General features: G+C 44.9%; 1 protein-coding gene across 1 annotated transcript in view; it reads left to right on the forward strand.

Moving 5' to 3' along the window:
- LOC126481135 (adipocyte plasma membrane-associated protein Hemomucin-like) overlaps positions 1-13464 on the forward strand; it is a 231047-nt gene that overhangs the window by 158554 nt on the left and 59029 nt on the right. The window contains exon 5 of the mRNA XM_050104685.1: positions 4329-4497. Within this exon, the coding sequence (XP_049960642.1) occupies positions 4329-4497 (169 nt within the window). The remainder of the gene's footprint in view (positions 1-4328; positions 4498-13464) is intronic.

Raw genomic sequence — 13464 nt, forward strand, 5'->3', positions numbered from 1 at the left:
ACGTAGGGAACACACACGATGCAGATCTGTAAGTCCACGGTATTGGTGATAAGTTGAGAAAACCGTCTCGAATCACATGTGCTACAAAATGCCACTGTTTCCTGCGCATGTACCCTTGCATCAATATGGGATATGATCACCATGCACACGTACACAGGCCGCACAACAGGTTGGCATACTTTGGATCAGGTGGTCGAGCAGCTGCTGGGGTATAGCCTCCCATTCTTGCACCAGTGCCTGTCGGAGCTCCTGAAGTATTCTAGAGGTTTGAAGAGGTGCAGCGCTACGTCGACCGAGAGCATCCTTAGACGTGCTCGATGGGTTTTAGGTCTGGAGAACAGGCAGCCCACTCCATTAGCCTGATATCTTCTGTTTCAAGGTACTCCTCCACGATGGCAGCTCGGTGGGGCCGTGCGTTATCATCTAGCTGAAAAAGCGGACATACTGGTGCAAATGACGTCCCGATACAGCTGGCCTGTTACATGCAGAGGTGTACGTGCACCAATCATAATCCCACCCCACACCATCAAACCACGACAACCATACAGGTCCCTTTCAAGGACGTTAAGGGGTTGGTATCTGGTTCCTGGTTCACGCCAGATGAAAACCCGGCGTGAATCACTGTTCAGACTATACCTGGACTCGTCCGTGAACATAACATGGGACCACTGTTCCAATGACCATGTACTGTGTTCTTGACACCAGGCTTTACGGGCTCTCCTGTGACCAGGGGTCAGTGGAATGCACCTTGCAGGTCTCCGGGAGAATAAACCATGTCTGTTCAGTCTGTAGACTGTGTGTCTGGAGACAACTGTTCCAGTGGCTACAGTATGGTCCCGAGCAAGGTTACCTGCAATAATTCGTGGCCGTCTGCGGCCACTAATGGTGAGATATCGGTCTTCTTGTGGTGTTGTACACTGTAGACGTCCCGCACTGTAGCGCCTGGAATCGTTTCCATATTCTTGAGATCACACTTTGTGGCACATGGAGGGCCTGTGCTACGACCTGCTGTGTTTGACCAGCCTCCAGTTGCCCTAGTATTCTACCCTCATAACGTCATCAATATGTGTTCTTCGAGCCATTTTCAACACACAGTCAGCATTAGCACGTCTGAAAACGGCTGCACACTTACTCGCTGCACCGTACTCTGACATGCACCAACACACCTCTGCGTATGTGGACTGCTGCCAGAGCCACCGTGCGACAACAGGTCAAATGCACCGCATGATCATAACCCGAGGTGATTTAAACCTGCAAACCGCCAACCAGAGCGTTGTTTCACCATGCATCAGCATTATCCTTAATTTATGAGCACGAGTGTAGAATTATTACATTATATCTCACTTATGTCAGTGCATATATCAGTGGAGGATCGCGGCGCAACGCCAAACTTTGCGTGAGCAGACCCAGCTGGCATCCCAGTACGAAGTATGGCGATCCGTGGTACAAGTATAGAGATGGTGATTAAGTGTGAAATGACCTCGTGCCTTGGTAGATGCAACGAGCACAAGGAATTGCCAATGCTCGCATGTTCTGTATCAGATGTTATTCCAGAGCGCAGCAAAATGTGCAAATGGTTCAGAAAAAGTTTACTCGAAGTCCTCAGAAATTAGAGTCCCCAGAAGTTACACAGGCAGGCATCTCGCAAAAGTGGTTTCACCTGACACACAGTCCAAACTGTTCTGAAGAAGGAGTTGAATTTTGTCCCTGCAAACCACATTCCTGCCAGGAATTATCACCGGAAGACTGCGATCATCAGGTGGAATATGAGGAGATGATGCTTGGTTCATATGTAGACTGGTCCGATATTTTTGATAATGGCCTGTGGTCAGATGAAGCCGTGTTTCATGTTGGTGGAGGAGGAGGGGGGGGGGGATGTTAACCGGCACAATTGTTATCATTGGGTAATAACGGGTCCGAGGGTGGTTGTCATACAAAGCTAACATCGCCCTAAGGTCAGTGTGTAGTGCGGCATGACATTCACAAAAGTTTGGACCCATATCTCATTCGGGGCACAATGAATACAAAATGGTACCTTGATGTGCTTGAAAATTATATTCACGGTATTATACCCACGTGGGACAATTGCAGTGACCTAATCGTTGCGCAAGATGTGGTCCTGCCTCACTTCGCATAACCTGTAAGCACGTGGCTCGACACACATTTTCCAGGACGCTGGCTGGGGCCCCCTCGAATGGCAGCAAGGTTTCCTGAGCTAATGCCCTGCAATTTATTCCTGTGGTGATGGGCGAAAGAAGTCGTTTAACATACAAAACCAAATACTGTTGATGAACTGGAGGAGCGAATTCGCGAAGCTCTTGGAAACGTACTGCTGAATTATCTGCAGAAGTCTGTCGCAAACATCCACATCCTTTTAGAGAAGCTGGTAGATAATGGTGGTGCTTATGTCGAATTTTAGAAATGCATAGCAATTCTACCATTGTAAGGAACAAAATGTTTTTTGATTCCACAAAATTCGGTAAGTATTAAAAAAGTTATAAGCTAATTTTAATAAGAATTCTCTCCCACCCTGTAGAAGGACTGAAATGTCCCTGATTGATTCATTACTCAAGTGGCATCCAATGGCAGTCCACGTCCGAAGTCATTGGCCTCTGCTGAACGACCCATTCTGCTCTTACCGCTTCTATACTGACAACACAACACACCAGCTTGTTTTATACTGACGCGCAGTGGGCCAGCTCGCTTCAAAACCTGGACATAATAGAAAAATAGATATAAAATTCTTCAAAACTGCATTCTTTTTAGATTCTTTGGGTCGCTGATTGGGAATCGATGTCGGAATTACAAAATTCAAAATGGCGAATCCAGTTTGGCGGATCAAAAACTACATACTTCAGGTAAAAGGTATTGTGAGGTCGCTGCTAACGAATTAGAAGTCGAAATTGCCGTACTGAAATGTTTTATTCGATATTTTACATTTTTAAATCGAAATCATAGTCATCTGTATCATTATTGCTTTCAGAAGAGTCACTGTCGATTTGTCCGCTGGGAGACGGTTCGAAAAGCATACCTTTCGCCTCAGGTGGCATCTGTTTCTCTTCTTCAATTGTCATTTTCTCGACTCTCGAGATGAACGGATCCGAAGGTGGCAGAAGTCGATTGAAAATGACATGCATCGTATTTTCATTGGAATATTTTCGTGTAAAATCTTATCGGTGACGCCGGGTATCCTTAAAAAGTTTCCTGCGCATCTTTAGATAGCTTACCAATCGGCAACGGACCAGCTTCAATTGTGGCATATCCATGCATCGAAACTACGTGGACTGATGTCAGCATCGGGCGTTACTGTAGAATATTGTGAGTCCGGTGAAGCTGGCACCCAACTTTCGAGAAATATACATTTTTTTCAGAATTCTTGATAGATATGTTATAGTGCTAGCGTTCTCTGTACAATATTTGAATAATTCTGCAGTATCTTGCAGAAAAAACAATATTGCTCGGAGAAATTTTTGTCTTTTAAGAAAATTAGTCGACAATATCCGAAAAAAATATGATTTCGATTCCGAATAGCTCCACAATAATTCTCCAGGAGACCCTAATGACATTTTTCTCTGCAGATAATAGTTTATGAGATAATTGTAATAATGAGGATCCACTTTTACCGCGTGGCAATGCCACTCAGTAGAAAAATCACATACAACTGAAAAGTGCAAATATGTGCACTCAACCATATTTGGTCGCCTTAACTATACTATTAAGGTAGTGGGAGAGTCATAGTGGGAGAGTCATTTACAAAAATGGAGCCACGCAAAGGAAATTTTTGTACCCAACGATTTCGGGTAATATCGGCAGCAGTTTATTTTAAAGTCAGTATTCGTCATTACATCGGTTAAAAATGTCATAAACATCCCTTCTGCAGTGGTACCCATATTATTTTATCCTGACAGGCAGGATCGCTGTCTAATACATCGCAGGTCACACAAACAATATCTGAAAAATGTATCGTTCTCCGATTCACTGTTTACCATCAACTGTTACAGCACGTACCATATCGACTTGAGACTGAAATAACACCACAACATAGGGCAAGTATGCACCAGTGCAATCTACGCAAGATTTTTTTCATATGCCGTCCAGGTTTTGAAGCGGGTTGGCCCAATGTGTGGCGGGCCGTTTCCCCTCTTTCCCCATTCATCCCTCTTCAAACCCCCCCCCCCCCCCCTCCCGGCTCAGCAATGTAGTGGTCGATTCCACGTTACATAGGAGTGTCCCGTATACGTTTTCTCAGACAGTGTTCCTAAGTAGCCGCAGCTTAGCTCTCCAAACACGATGCCTATGATTTGACGCGCTACGTCGGACCCACACAGGGCAGTCGTGGCAGCTGGTGTCGGTGAACGAGACGATCGCCGGCAGGAGGCCCGGGCTGCCCAACGGCGTGGAGACGGCGCCCGACGGCTCCATCTTCTGGTCAGACTCCAGCACCGCCGCCAACTTCCGCAACGCCATCGTCGAGTTCCTGGACGACGCCAGCGGCAGGTACGCTCCTTCCCTGCACTCGCTATATGAATCGAATCTTTTTACACGAAACATGGCAGAGTTTCAGAAATAGAATCACTAACCACACATTTACACTATGCGTTCAAAAGTTTCCGGACACCTGGCTGAAAATGACTTTCAAATTCGTGGCGCCCTCCATCGGTAATGCTGGAATTCAATATGGTGTTCGCCCACCCTTACCCTTGACGACTGCTTCCACTCTCGCAGGCATACGTTCAATCAGGTGCTGGAAGGTTTCTTGGGGAATGGCAGCCCATTCTTCTCGGAATGCTGCACTCGGGAGAGGTATCGATGTCAGTCGGTGAGGCCTGGCACGAAGTCAGCGTTCCAAAACATCCCAAAGGTGTTCTACAGAATTCAGGTCAGGACTCTGTGCAAGTCAGTCCATTACAGGAATGTTTTTATCGTGTAACCACTCCGCCACAGGCCGTGCATTATGAATAAGTGCTCGAGCGCAGTGAAAGATGCAATCGCCATCCCTGAATTGCTCTTCAACAGTGGGAAGCAGGAAGGTGCTTAAAACATCAATGCAGACCTGTGCTGTGATAGTGCCACTCAAGCCGGCCAGAGTGGCCGCGTGGTTCTAGGCGCTACAGTCTGGAACCGAGCGACCGCTACGGTCGCAGGTTCGAATCCTGCCTTGGGCATGGATGTGTGTGATGTCATTAGGTTTAATTAGTTCTAAGTTCTAGGCGACTGATGACCTCAGAAGTTAAGTCGCATAGTGCTCAGAGCCATTTGAACCATTTGAACCAGTGCCACTCAAAACAATAAGGGTTGTAAGCTCCTCCATGAAAAACACGACCACACCATAACATCGCCTCCGAATTTTACTGTTGACACTATACACGCTGGCAGATGACGTTCACCGGGCATTCGCCATACCCACACCCTGCCATCGGATCGCCACATTGTGTACCGTTTTTCCACTGTTCAATCGCCCAATGTTTATGCTCCTTACACCAAGCGAGGCGTCGTTTGGCATTTACCGGTGTGATGTGTGGCTTATGAGCAGCTGCTCGATTATGAAATCCAAGTTTGTCACCTCCCGCCTAACTGTCATAGTATTTGTAGTGGATCCTGATGCAGTTTGGAATTCCTGTGTGATGGTCTGGATGGACTGGAATTTTCACTCTGCAGCGGAGTGTGCGCTGATATTAAACTTCCTGGCAGATTGAAACTGTGTGCCGGATCGAGACTCGAACTCGGGACCTACGCCTTTCGCGGGCAGTTGCACTACCAACTGAGCTACCCAAGCACGACTCACACCCCGTCCTCATAGCTTTAATTCCACCAGTTCCTCGTCTCCTACCTTCCAAACTTCGCAGAAGCTCTCCTGCATACCTTGCAGAAATAGCAAAAAAATGGTTCAAATGGCTCTGAGCACTATGGGACTCAACTTCTGAGGTCATTAGTCCCCTAGAACTGAGAACTAGTTAAACCTAACTAACCTAAGGACATCACAAACATCCATGCCCGAGGCAGGATTCGAACCTGCGACCGTAGCGGTCTTGCGGTCCCAGACTGCAGCGCCTTTAACCGCACGGCCACTTCGGCCGGCCAGAAATAGCACTCCTGGAAGAAAGGATATTGCGGAGATATGGCCTAGCCACAGCCCAGGGGATGTTTCCAGAATGAAATTTTCACTCTACAGCAGAGTGTGCGTTGATATGAAACTTCCTGGTAGATTAAACTGTGTGCCGGACCGAGACTCGAACTCAGGACCTTTGCCTTTCGCGGGCAAGTGCTCTACCAAATGAGCTACCCAAGCACGACTCACGCCCCGTCCTCACAGCTTTAATTCCGCCAGTACCTAGTTCTGCAAGGTATGCAGGAGAGCTTCTGCGAAGTTTGGAAGGTAGGAGACGAGGAACTGGTGGAATTAAAGCTGTGAAGACGGGGCGTGAGTCGTGCTTGGGTAGCTCGGTTGGTAGAGCACTTGCCCGCGAAAGGCAAAGGTCTCGAGTTCGAGTCTCGGTCCGGCACACAGTTTTAATCTGCCAGGAAGTTTCGGTCTGGATAGATGTCTGCCTATTACACATTATGACCCTCTTCAACTGTTGGCGGTTTCTGTCAGCCAACAGATGAGGTCGGCCTGTACGCTTTTGTGCTGTACGTATCCCTTAACGTTTCCACTTCACTGTGACATCGGAAACAGTGGACTTAGGGATGTTTAGGAGTGTGGAAATCTCCCGTACAGACGTATGACACAAGTGACACCCGGTCACCTGGCCACGTTCGAAGTCCTTGACTTCCGCGGAGGGCCCCATTCTGCTCTCTCACGATGTCTATTGACTGCTGAGGTCGTTGATATGGAGTACCTGGCAGTAGGTGGCAGCACAATGCATCTAATATGAAAAATGTATGTTTTTGAGGGTGCCCGGATACTTTTGATCACATAGTGTATATAAAACTATTTGAAGTAGGGAGAAAAGGAAAGCACTGTCAGATTATGACAGATGCTATATTTCCAACAAATATGAATAAAATCATACAAGCAGTAGTACTAAAGATACTTATAAAAATATTTACCGTATATCGTGGAGTGAAACAATTACTAAAAACCAAAACGTGCGGTAATGTTCTACTTCAGAATTAAGGGGATAAGAACGATAGATCCGTCTGCCTCATTACCTTAATGTACCAGACATTCGACATTAACGACATTAAAAATATTAATTTTTACCTCTCCAAAGAATAAGGCGCTTACAGAAATGAATAAATAACTATGGGCCACTTGCAAATCAGAAAAGGAATTACACAAGCGCAGATATACGGTGACGGGGAGGGTAACATTTATCCGTGCCATGATTGCGTTTCAGGTTGCAATCGTTGCTCAATGTGACGACTATCTCCACGAGAGCTTTGGACTGCACTACAGATACCATTTCACAACTGTTCGCCGCACTTTTAGAACTATGGACCATGGAATGTTCAGCTGTCGTGACATAGTCCCTGCACTGCATCAAGATCGCAAATTGCGTCCAGCATTCTCGGCCATGGGAACAGTAACGTTTTCAACAATTCGTGGCGCAATTGGCATATTCCTTTAACGCGTCGATATTCGCGAAAAGCAGCAGCAATGCTGTTCTTTTGGTACAAGAGCTTTATGAGTAAAGCCGCGCTCCCCTTGTCCAGACCCATATTGACTGTATGTAGCTGTAATGCAATCTGATGCTTGTGTTCCAACCCTATGTCGAAGTACCGGTACCCATGTCTAACGGTAAGTCATGACACTAACACTACTAACAACGCGAATACTGCAGCGCACAGTCTGAACAACATTCCTATAAAGTTTGGTGCCCATACGGTAAATAGTTTTCGATCTACGCCCCAAGTTTGATTATGACCATCCTGTAGTTAAACTGAAACTGCCAGTAGATGACAAAGATTTGGACGTCCAGTCCTCATCACAGAACGTGCGGGTCCAGCGCTTGCCAACTCTGTGAACCAGGATAGGCGGCGACCAGTGGCAGATCCGACGACACAGTACAATGCTGCTGCAGGAACAGGTGTTTAACAATCCACTGTTCAACTAGTACCTTGCTGGTTCATGCACGTCTTACTGAACATGACGCTCCACAGAATATGACCCTTAGGTCTTCCCGTTTTGTCCCAACAAAATCGTCAATTACTTTTTCATTGGGCATGGGCTCATCGAGATTGGCCAGTGTACGAGATTGGCTGATGTATCAATGGAAACGTGGCGCCTAGTCCGATGAATCACTTTTCTTGTTGCAACGGGACGATAGTATTGTCGGGATGCAAGGTCATCCACACTCGAAACGTGCGCCGTTCAACGGATGTAGGCCGACGGGGGCCGCATTTTGCTAATCGGGGCACTCAACTGAGCTTCCATGGGACTTGTGGTAATAATCGAGGGCATCATGAGAGCAGTGGGTAGCGTGAACTTTATTGTTGATTGCTTACATCATTGTCGGCCGGAGTGGCCGAGCGGTTCTAGGCGCTACAGTCTGGAGCCGCGCGACCGCTACGGTCGCAGGTTCGAATCCTGCCACGGGCATGGATATGTGTGATGTCCTTAGGTTAGTTAGGTTTAAGTAGTTCTAAGTTCTAGGGGACTGATGACCTCAGCAGTTAAGTCCCATAGTGCTCAGAGCCATTTGGACCATTTTGAGCCTGCATCATTTCATGCTTTATATCTTCACTAGCGGCGGCGGCCAGAATCTTGTTCGAGGAAGATGACGTCTTGGACACCAACATCGCTTGATGTGAACCCGAAGGAACGCATCTGTAACGCTATCGGGCACCAGCCCTGCCTCCACAAAGCACCGGTCCGTAATTTATGGAAATATCGTGAACTACGCATAAGACATCTGGTGCCACATATTTCTGGAAACCTACTAAGGATTTGTGAAATCCATGCCACGCAGATTCACTGCTTTTTAGCTTTCCAAAGGCGGACCAACACGCTATTAAGCAGGTAGTCAAAATGTTTTGACTCATCGGAATATACTTTATGTCAGACAAAATTTCGTTGGAATAGTGAGAAATGCGGAAATGATGATTGCGAGGAGCAAGGGGACTCCATATTACCAAAGCTACTCTCTGTAACTCCAGATGGAGTTTTCAGATCCTTAAATAGAGAAAACGAAGAAGAGATGCAAGGTGATCCAAAAGTCCTTTAACGTTTGAAAACGCTCTAATTCATCGAATAATGTAGATAGAGAATTAAACATTGACATACATGCCTGAAATGACATGGAATTTTATTGAAACCAAAAACGAGTGCGAAAACTGGCACTGTGGGGTACTACCTTTCAGATTGTCGGCGTTATGGGTGCAACGTACGCCGACATGTTGTACCTATGTGTACATATGCACGACGGCGCTCCACCCCATATTGCTACACCAGTAAAAGACCTCTTGCGCACTTCGTTTGGTGAGGATCTGTTGCTGAGCCTCCACTTTTGTCACGCTTGACCTCCCAGGTTCTCAGATATCAATCCGTGTGGTTATGGTTGCGGGGTTGCCTGAAGTCGCAAGCCTACCGTGATCGTCCGACTTCCGACTTCATTAAGGATGCTGAGAAACAACATTCGACGGCATACCCACTGGCATGCCGTACAGTGCTGTTCACAACATTGCTCCTCAGCTACAGGTATTGTTGATGAATGACGGCCGATATACTGAGGATGTCTTAAAAAGAACGTCGTCTTTGCTAAACATCAGTTGTTATAACTGTTAATTGCTTGTCTATCATATGAAGCACCATCCGTTGGTCAGTTTGTGCACTTTTTTGGTTTCGATGAAACCCTATTTCATTTTAAACACGTGTGTTATGTTATTAGAACATAACTGCTTCTCTCTACTGAAGATAAACTGCAACAATCAATGGAAGAATTTAATAGAGCGAATTTGAAAAACCTAAGACCTCTAACTCAGTTGCAATAAAAATAAATTAATGTCCTAGGAATACATCTAAAAGGAAAATTATACTAATTAACACGGTAACTAGGGCGGCTAAAGACAATAACTGGATGGACAGGAAAACAATTAAACATTAGAATGAAAATGGACTGGACTAATTAGGAAAACAGAGTTTTTAATACTAAACTCCCGTCTGAAACTGAGAAGATACAACCACTTTTGACACATGGCAGCGAACGGGGGCTTACAGTGCAAATGTCATTCAAAAACTGAAAATGGTTCAGTAAGGGAAGGTGAGGTCTGTGATGGTGGTCACTAGGAGATACTGGGAGATAAACAGTCCAATAGGGAATATATTGGAGTTGGAGACGTAATTATGAATGTCATGGAAAGGATACGGAGGTAGGCAGGACATTTAGCCAGGCGAATGAATCAAGAAAGTTCTTTGCTGGATCCGCAGAGAGAAGATGGGACAGAAACTTCGACGTAGTGGAAGGTGGACAGACGGCATCAGAAAAATGCAATAGCACAGCGGATGCATTTAGCAAAAGACCGTACCACCTGGAAAGGGGAAAACCAGGGGAGGACATGATCCAGCAGTGTCTGTCGAGTGATTAATGGTGGTTCATGAAAATATTAGGGACGATAACTTATTAGCTCACGCAGAATTTTCATTCTGGAAGGAAAGAAGTAGAACATAACGATAAATCTGAGCGTGGTAGTTTTCAACACCATCTCGTCACCTACATTTAGCAGTGGTTAACTTTCTAATCACATATCAGGAAAATGGCGGTTCTGCTGTTGTTTTTCAGTTAGCTTGATGCAGCAGACGCTTTCTGTCATAACTTTTCTAGTTTCTTCATCTTGTTATATTTACTACCGCCAGTGTCATCAGTCACCACTAACACAGTAGATACTACTGGAGAAACAGCGGACTAATTAATAGTTTACAAATATTTGTATTAATTTACAACAGCATAAGGACGAAATTTTCCAATCTTTCAATTCTTCCATAATTTTTGTTATTCGCTGCTCCCTCTGTCATTAAAGTGTCTGTCCTTAAGACGCGTCCTATGATACAGTATCCCACAATCTCCTTTCCTTGTTAATTCTACTTTGTGTTTTGTTTCGTATTTTGTGCAACAAAACAACCTTATATCTCTTCTAAGCGTTAACACTAGCCACAGACTCGAAACAAGGTCCCAAGAGTAGACGATATTCCGTCAAAACTACTTACTGACGGCGTCAGAAGAGCCAGCCATGATAAGACTCTTCCATCTGGTGTGCAAGATGTATGAGATAGGCTAAATACCCTTAGACTTCAAGAAGAACGTAATAATTCAAGTTCTAAAGAAAGCAGTTCTTTGTAGAAGAATGGAAAAACTGTTAGAAGACGACCTCGAGGAAGATCAGTTTGGATTTCGCAAAAACGCAGAAACACGCGAGGCAGTACTGACTCTACGACTTATCTTTGAAGGTAGGCTAAGGAAAGACCAAGCTACATTTATAGCATTTGTAGACTTAGAGAAAGCTTTTAATAATGTTGACTGGAATACTCCCTTTCAAATTCTGAAGGTGGCAGTGGTAAAATACAGGGAGGGAAAGGCTATTTACAACTTGTATAGAAGCAAGACGGCAGTTATAATGGTCGAGGGGCATGAAAGGGAAGCGGTGGCTGAGAAGGGAGTGAGACAGGGTTGTGGCCTATCCCCTATGTTATACGGTCTGTGCATTGAGCAAGAAGTAAAGGAAGCGAAAGAAAAATTTGGAGTAGAAATTTAAAAAAAATTAGTTTTGTCAATGACATTGTAATTCTGCCAGAGACAGCAAAGGACTTGGAAGAGCAGTTGAACGGAATGGACAGTGTCTTGACACGAGGATATACGATGACATCAACAAAAGCGAAACAAGGACAATGGAATGAGTCGTATTAAATCAGGTAATGCTAAGGGAATCGGATTAAGAAGCGAGGCACTTAAAGTAGTGGATGAGTTTTGCTGCTTGGGCAGCAAAGTAACTGATGACGACCGAAGTAGGGAGGATACAAAACGTGGACTGGCAATGGCAAAAAAAGCGTTTCTGAAGAAGAGTAATTTGTTAGCATCGAATATAGATTTGGCAGGAAGTTCTTTCTGAAGGTATTTGTCTGGAGTGTAGCCAGGTATGGAAGTGAAACATGGACGATAAATAGTTTAGAAAAGAAGAAAGTGGAAGCTTTCGAAAACTGGTGCTACAGAACAATGTTGAAGATTAGATGGGTAGATCCCGTAACTAATGAGGAGATACTGAATAGAACTTGGGAGACAATAAATGTGTGGCACAACTTGAACAAAAGAAGTGACTGGTTTGTAGGACACATTCTGAGACATCAAGCGATCACCATTTTAGTTCAAATGGCTCTGAGCACTGTGGGACTTAACTTCTGATGTCATCAGTCCCCTAGAACTTAGACCTACTTAAGCCTAACTAACCTAAGGACAACACACACAGCCATGCCCGAGGCAGGATTCGAACTTGTGACCGTAGCGGTCGCGCGGTTCCAGACTGTAGTGCCTAGAACCGCTCGGCACCCCTGCCGGACCATTTTAGTATTTGAGGGAAGTGTGTGGGGTACAAATCGTAGAGGGAGATCAAGAGATGAATACCGTAAGCAGATTCAGAAGGATGTAGGTTGAAGTAGTTATTCGGAGATGAAGAGACTTGCACAGGATAGAGTAGCATGGAGAACTGCATCGAACCAGTCTTTTGACTGAAGACACAACATGTAAGACGGAGTTTTGTTCGCCGAACCAATAGTATTGTTAAAGTTTACCTCAGTCTTAGATCAATGTTTGGCACTAGTTAATTTCTCCTAACATTGCGGGTGTTGTTTATTCGTGATGGTCTGGTTTTACATAATTATTTCTTCCAACGATGCTTCAGCCATTCTCTGTGACTTTTCCTCCTACAAACGTCACATTTTCTTCACTTCTTTCATCTAATCTTACCCATTTTGATGTATAACGTTTCATTATTCTTACTTCTACTGCTAATCAATATCTTACTGTGTGAAATAGTCAGTCCAAGCAGATTTATAGTTCTGTCGTCCATTACTTTCTGCCACACTTGTAATTCCAACACTCAGTCTGTAGCATTGACACTGGTAACAACTGAGCCATCCTAGCCCGTGCAGTTTTTTTCTCTTGTTTTCAGTATAGCATAAATACTGTGGCAGGATGAAAGGGAGGAAGAAGCAGATTGAAAATTCGAGCATGAGGCATTCTTGCATGACTGAGATTACAAAGCCTTCCTCCCGGGTTGGTACTCAGTTTTAATACACTGGTGTACAAAGCATAAGGACGAAAGTAAATTTCACATGATTCGGCACTGCCAAGTAACATAGTTCATTGAAACTGCTACAATATAGTACAAAAGTAACAGAAAGAAATACGTAACGTGACGAAGAGAAAAGACACTTTTATTCAAATACAATAATTGTACTAAAGTTATAGCGATTTCGTACGTCCCCTGGACGTTACTAAAGGCGGGACATGGTTCTTAGTAAACAAAAAGACG

Source organism: Schistocerca serialis, chromosome 5 (genome assembly GCF_023864345.2).
Source record: "Schistocerca serialis cubense isolate TAMUIC-IGC-003099 chromosome 5, iqSchSeri2.2, whole genome shotgun sequence".
NCBI lineage: Eukaryota > Metazoa > Arthropoda > Insecta > Orthoptera > Acrididae > Schistocerca > Schistocerca serialis.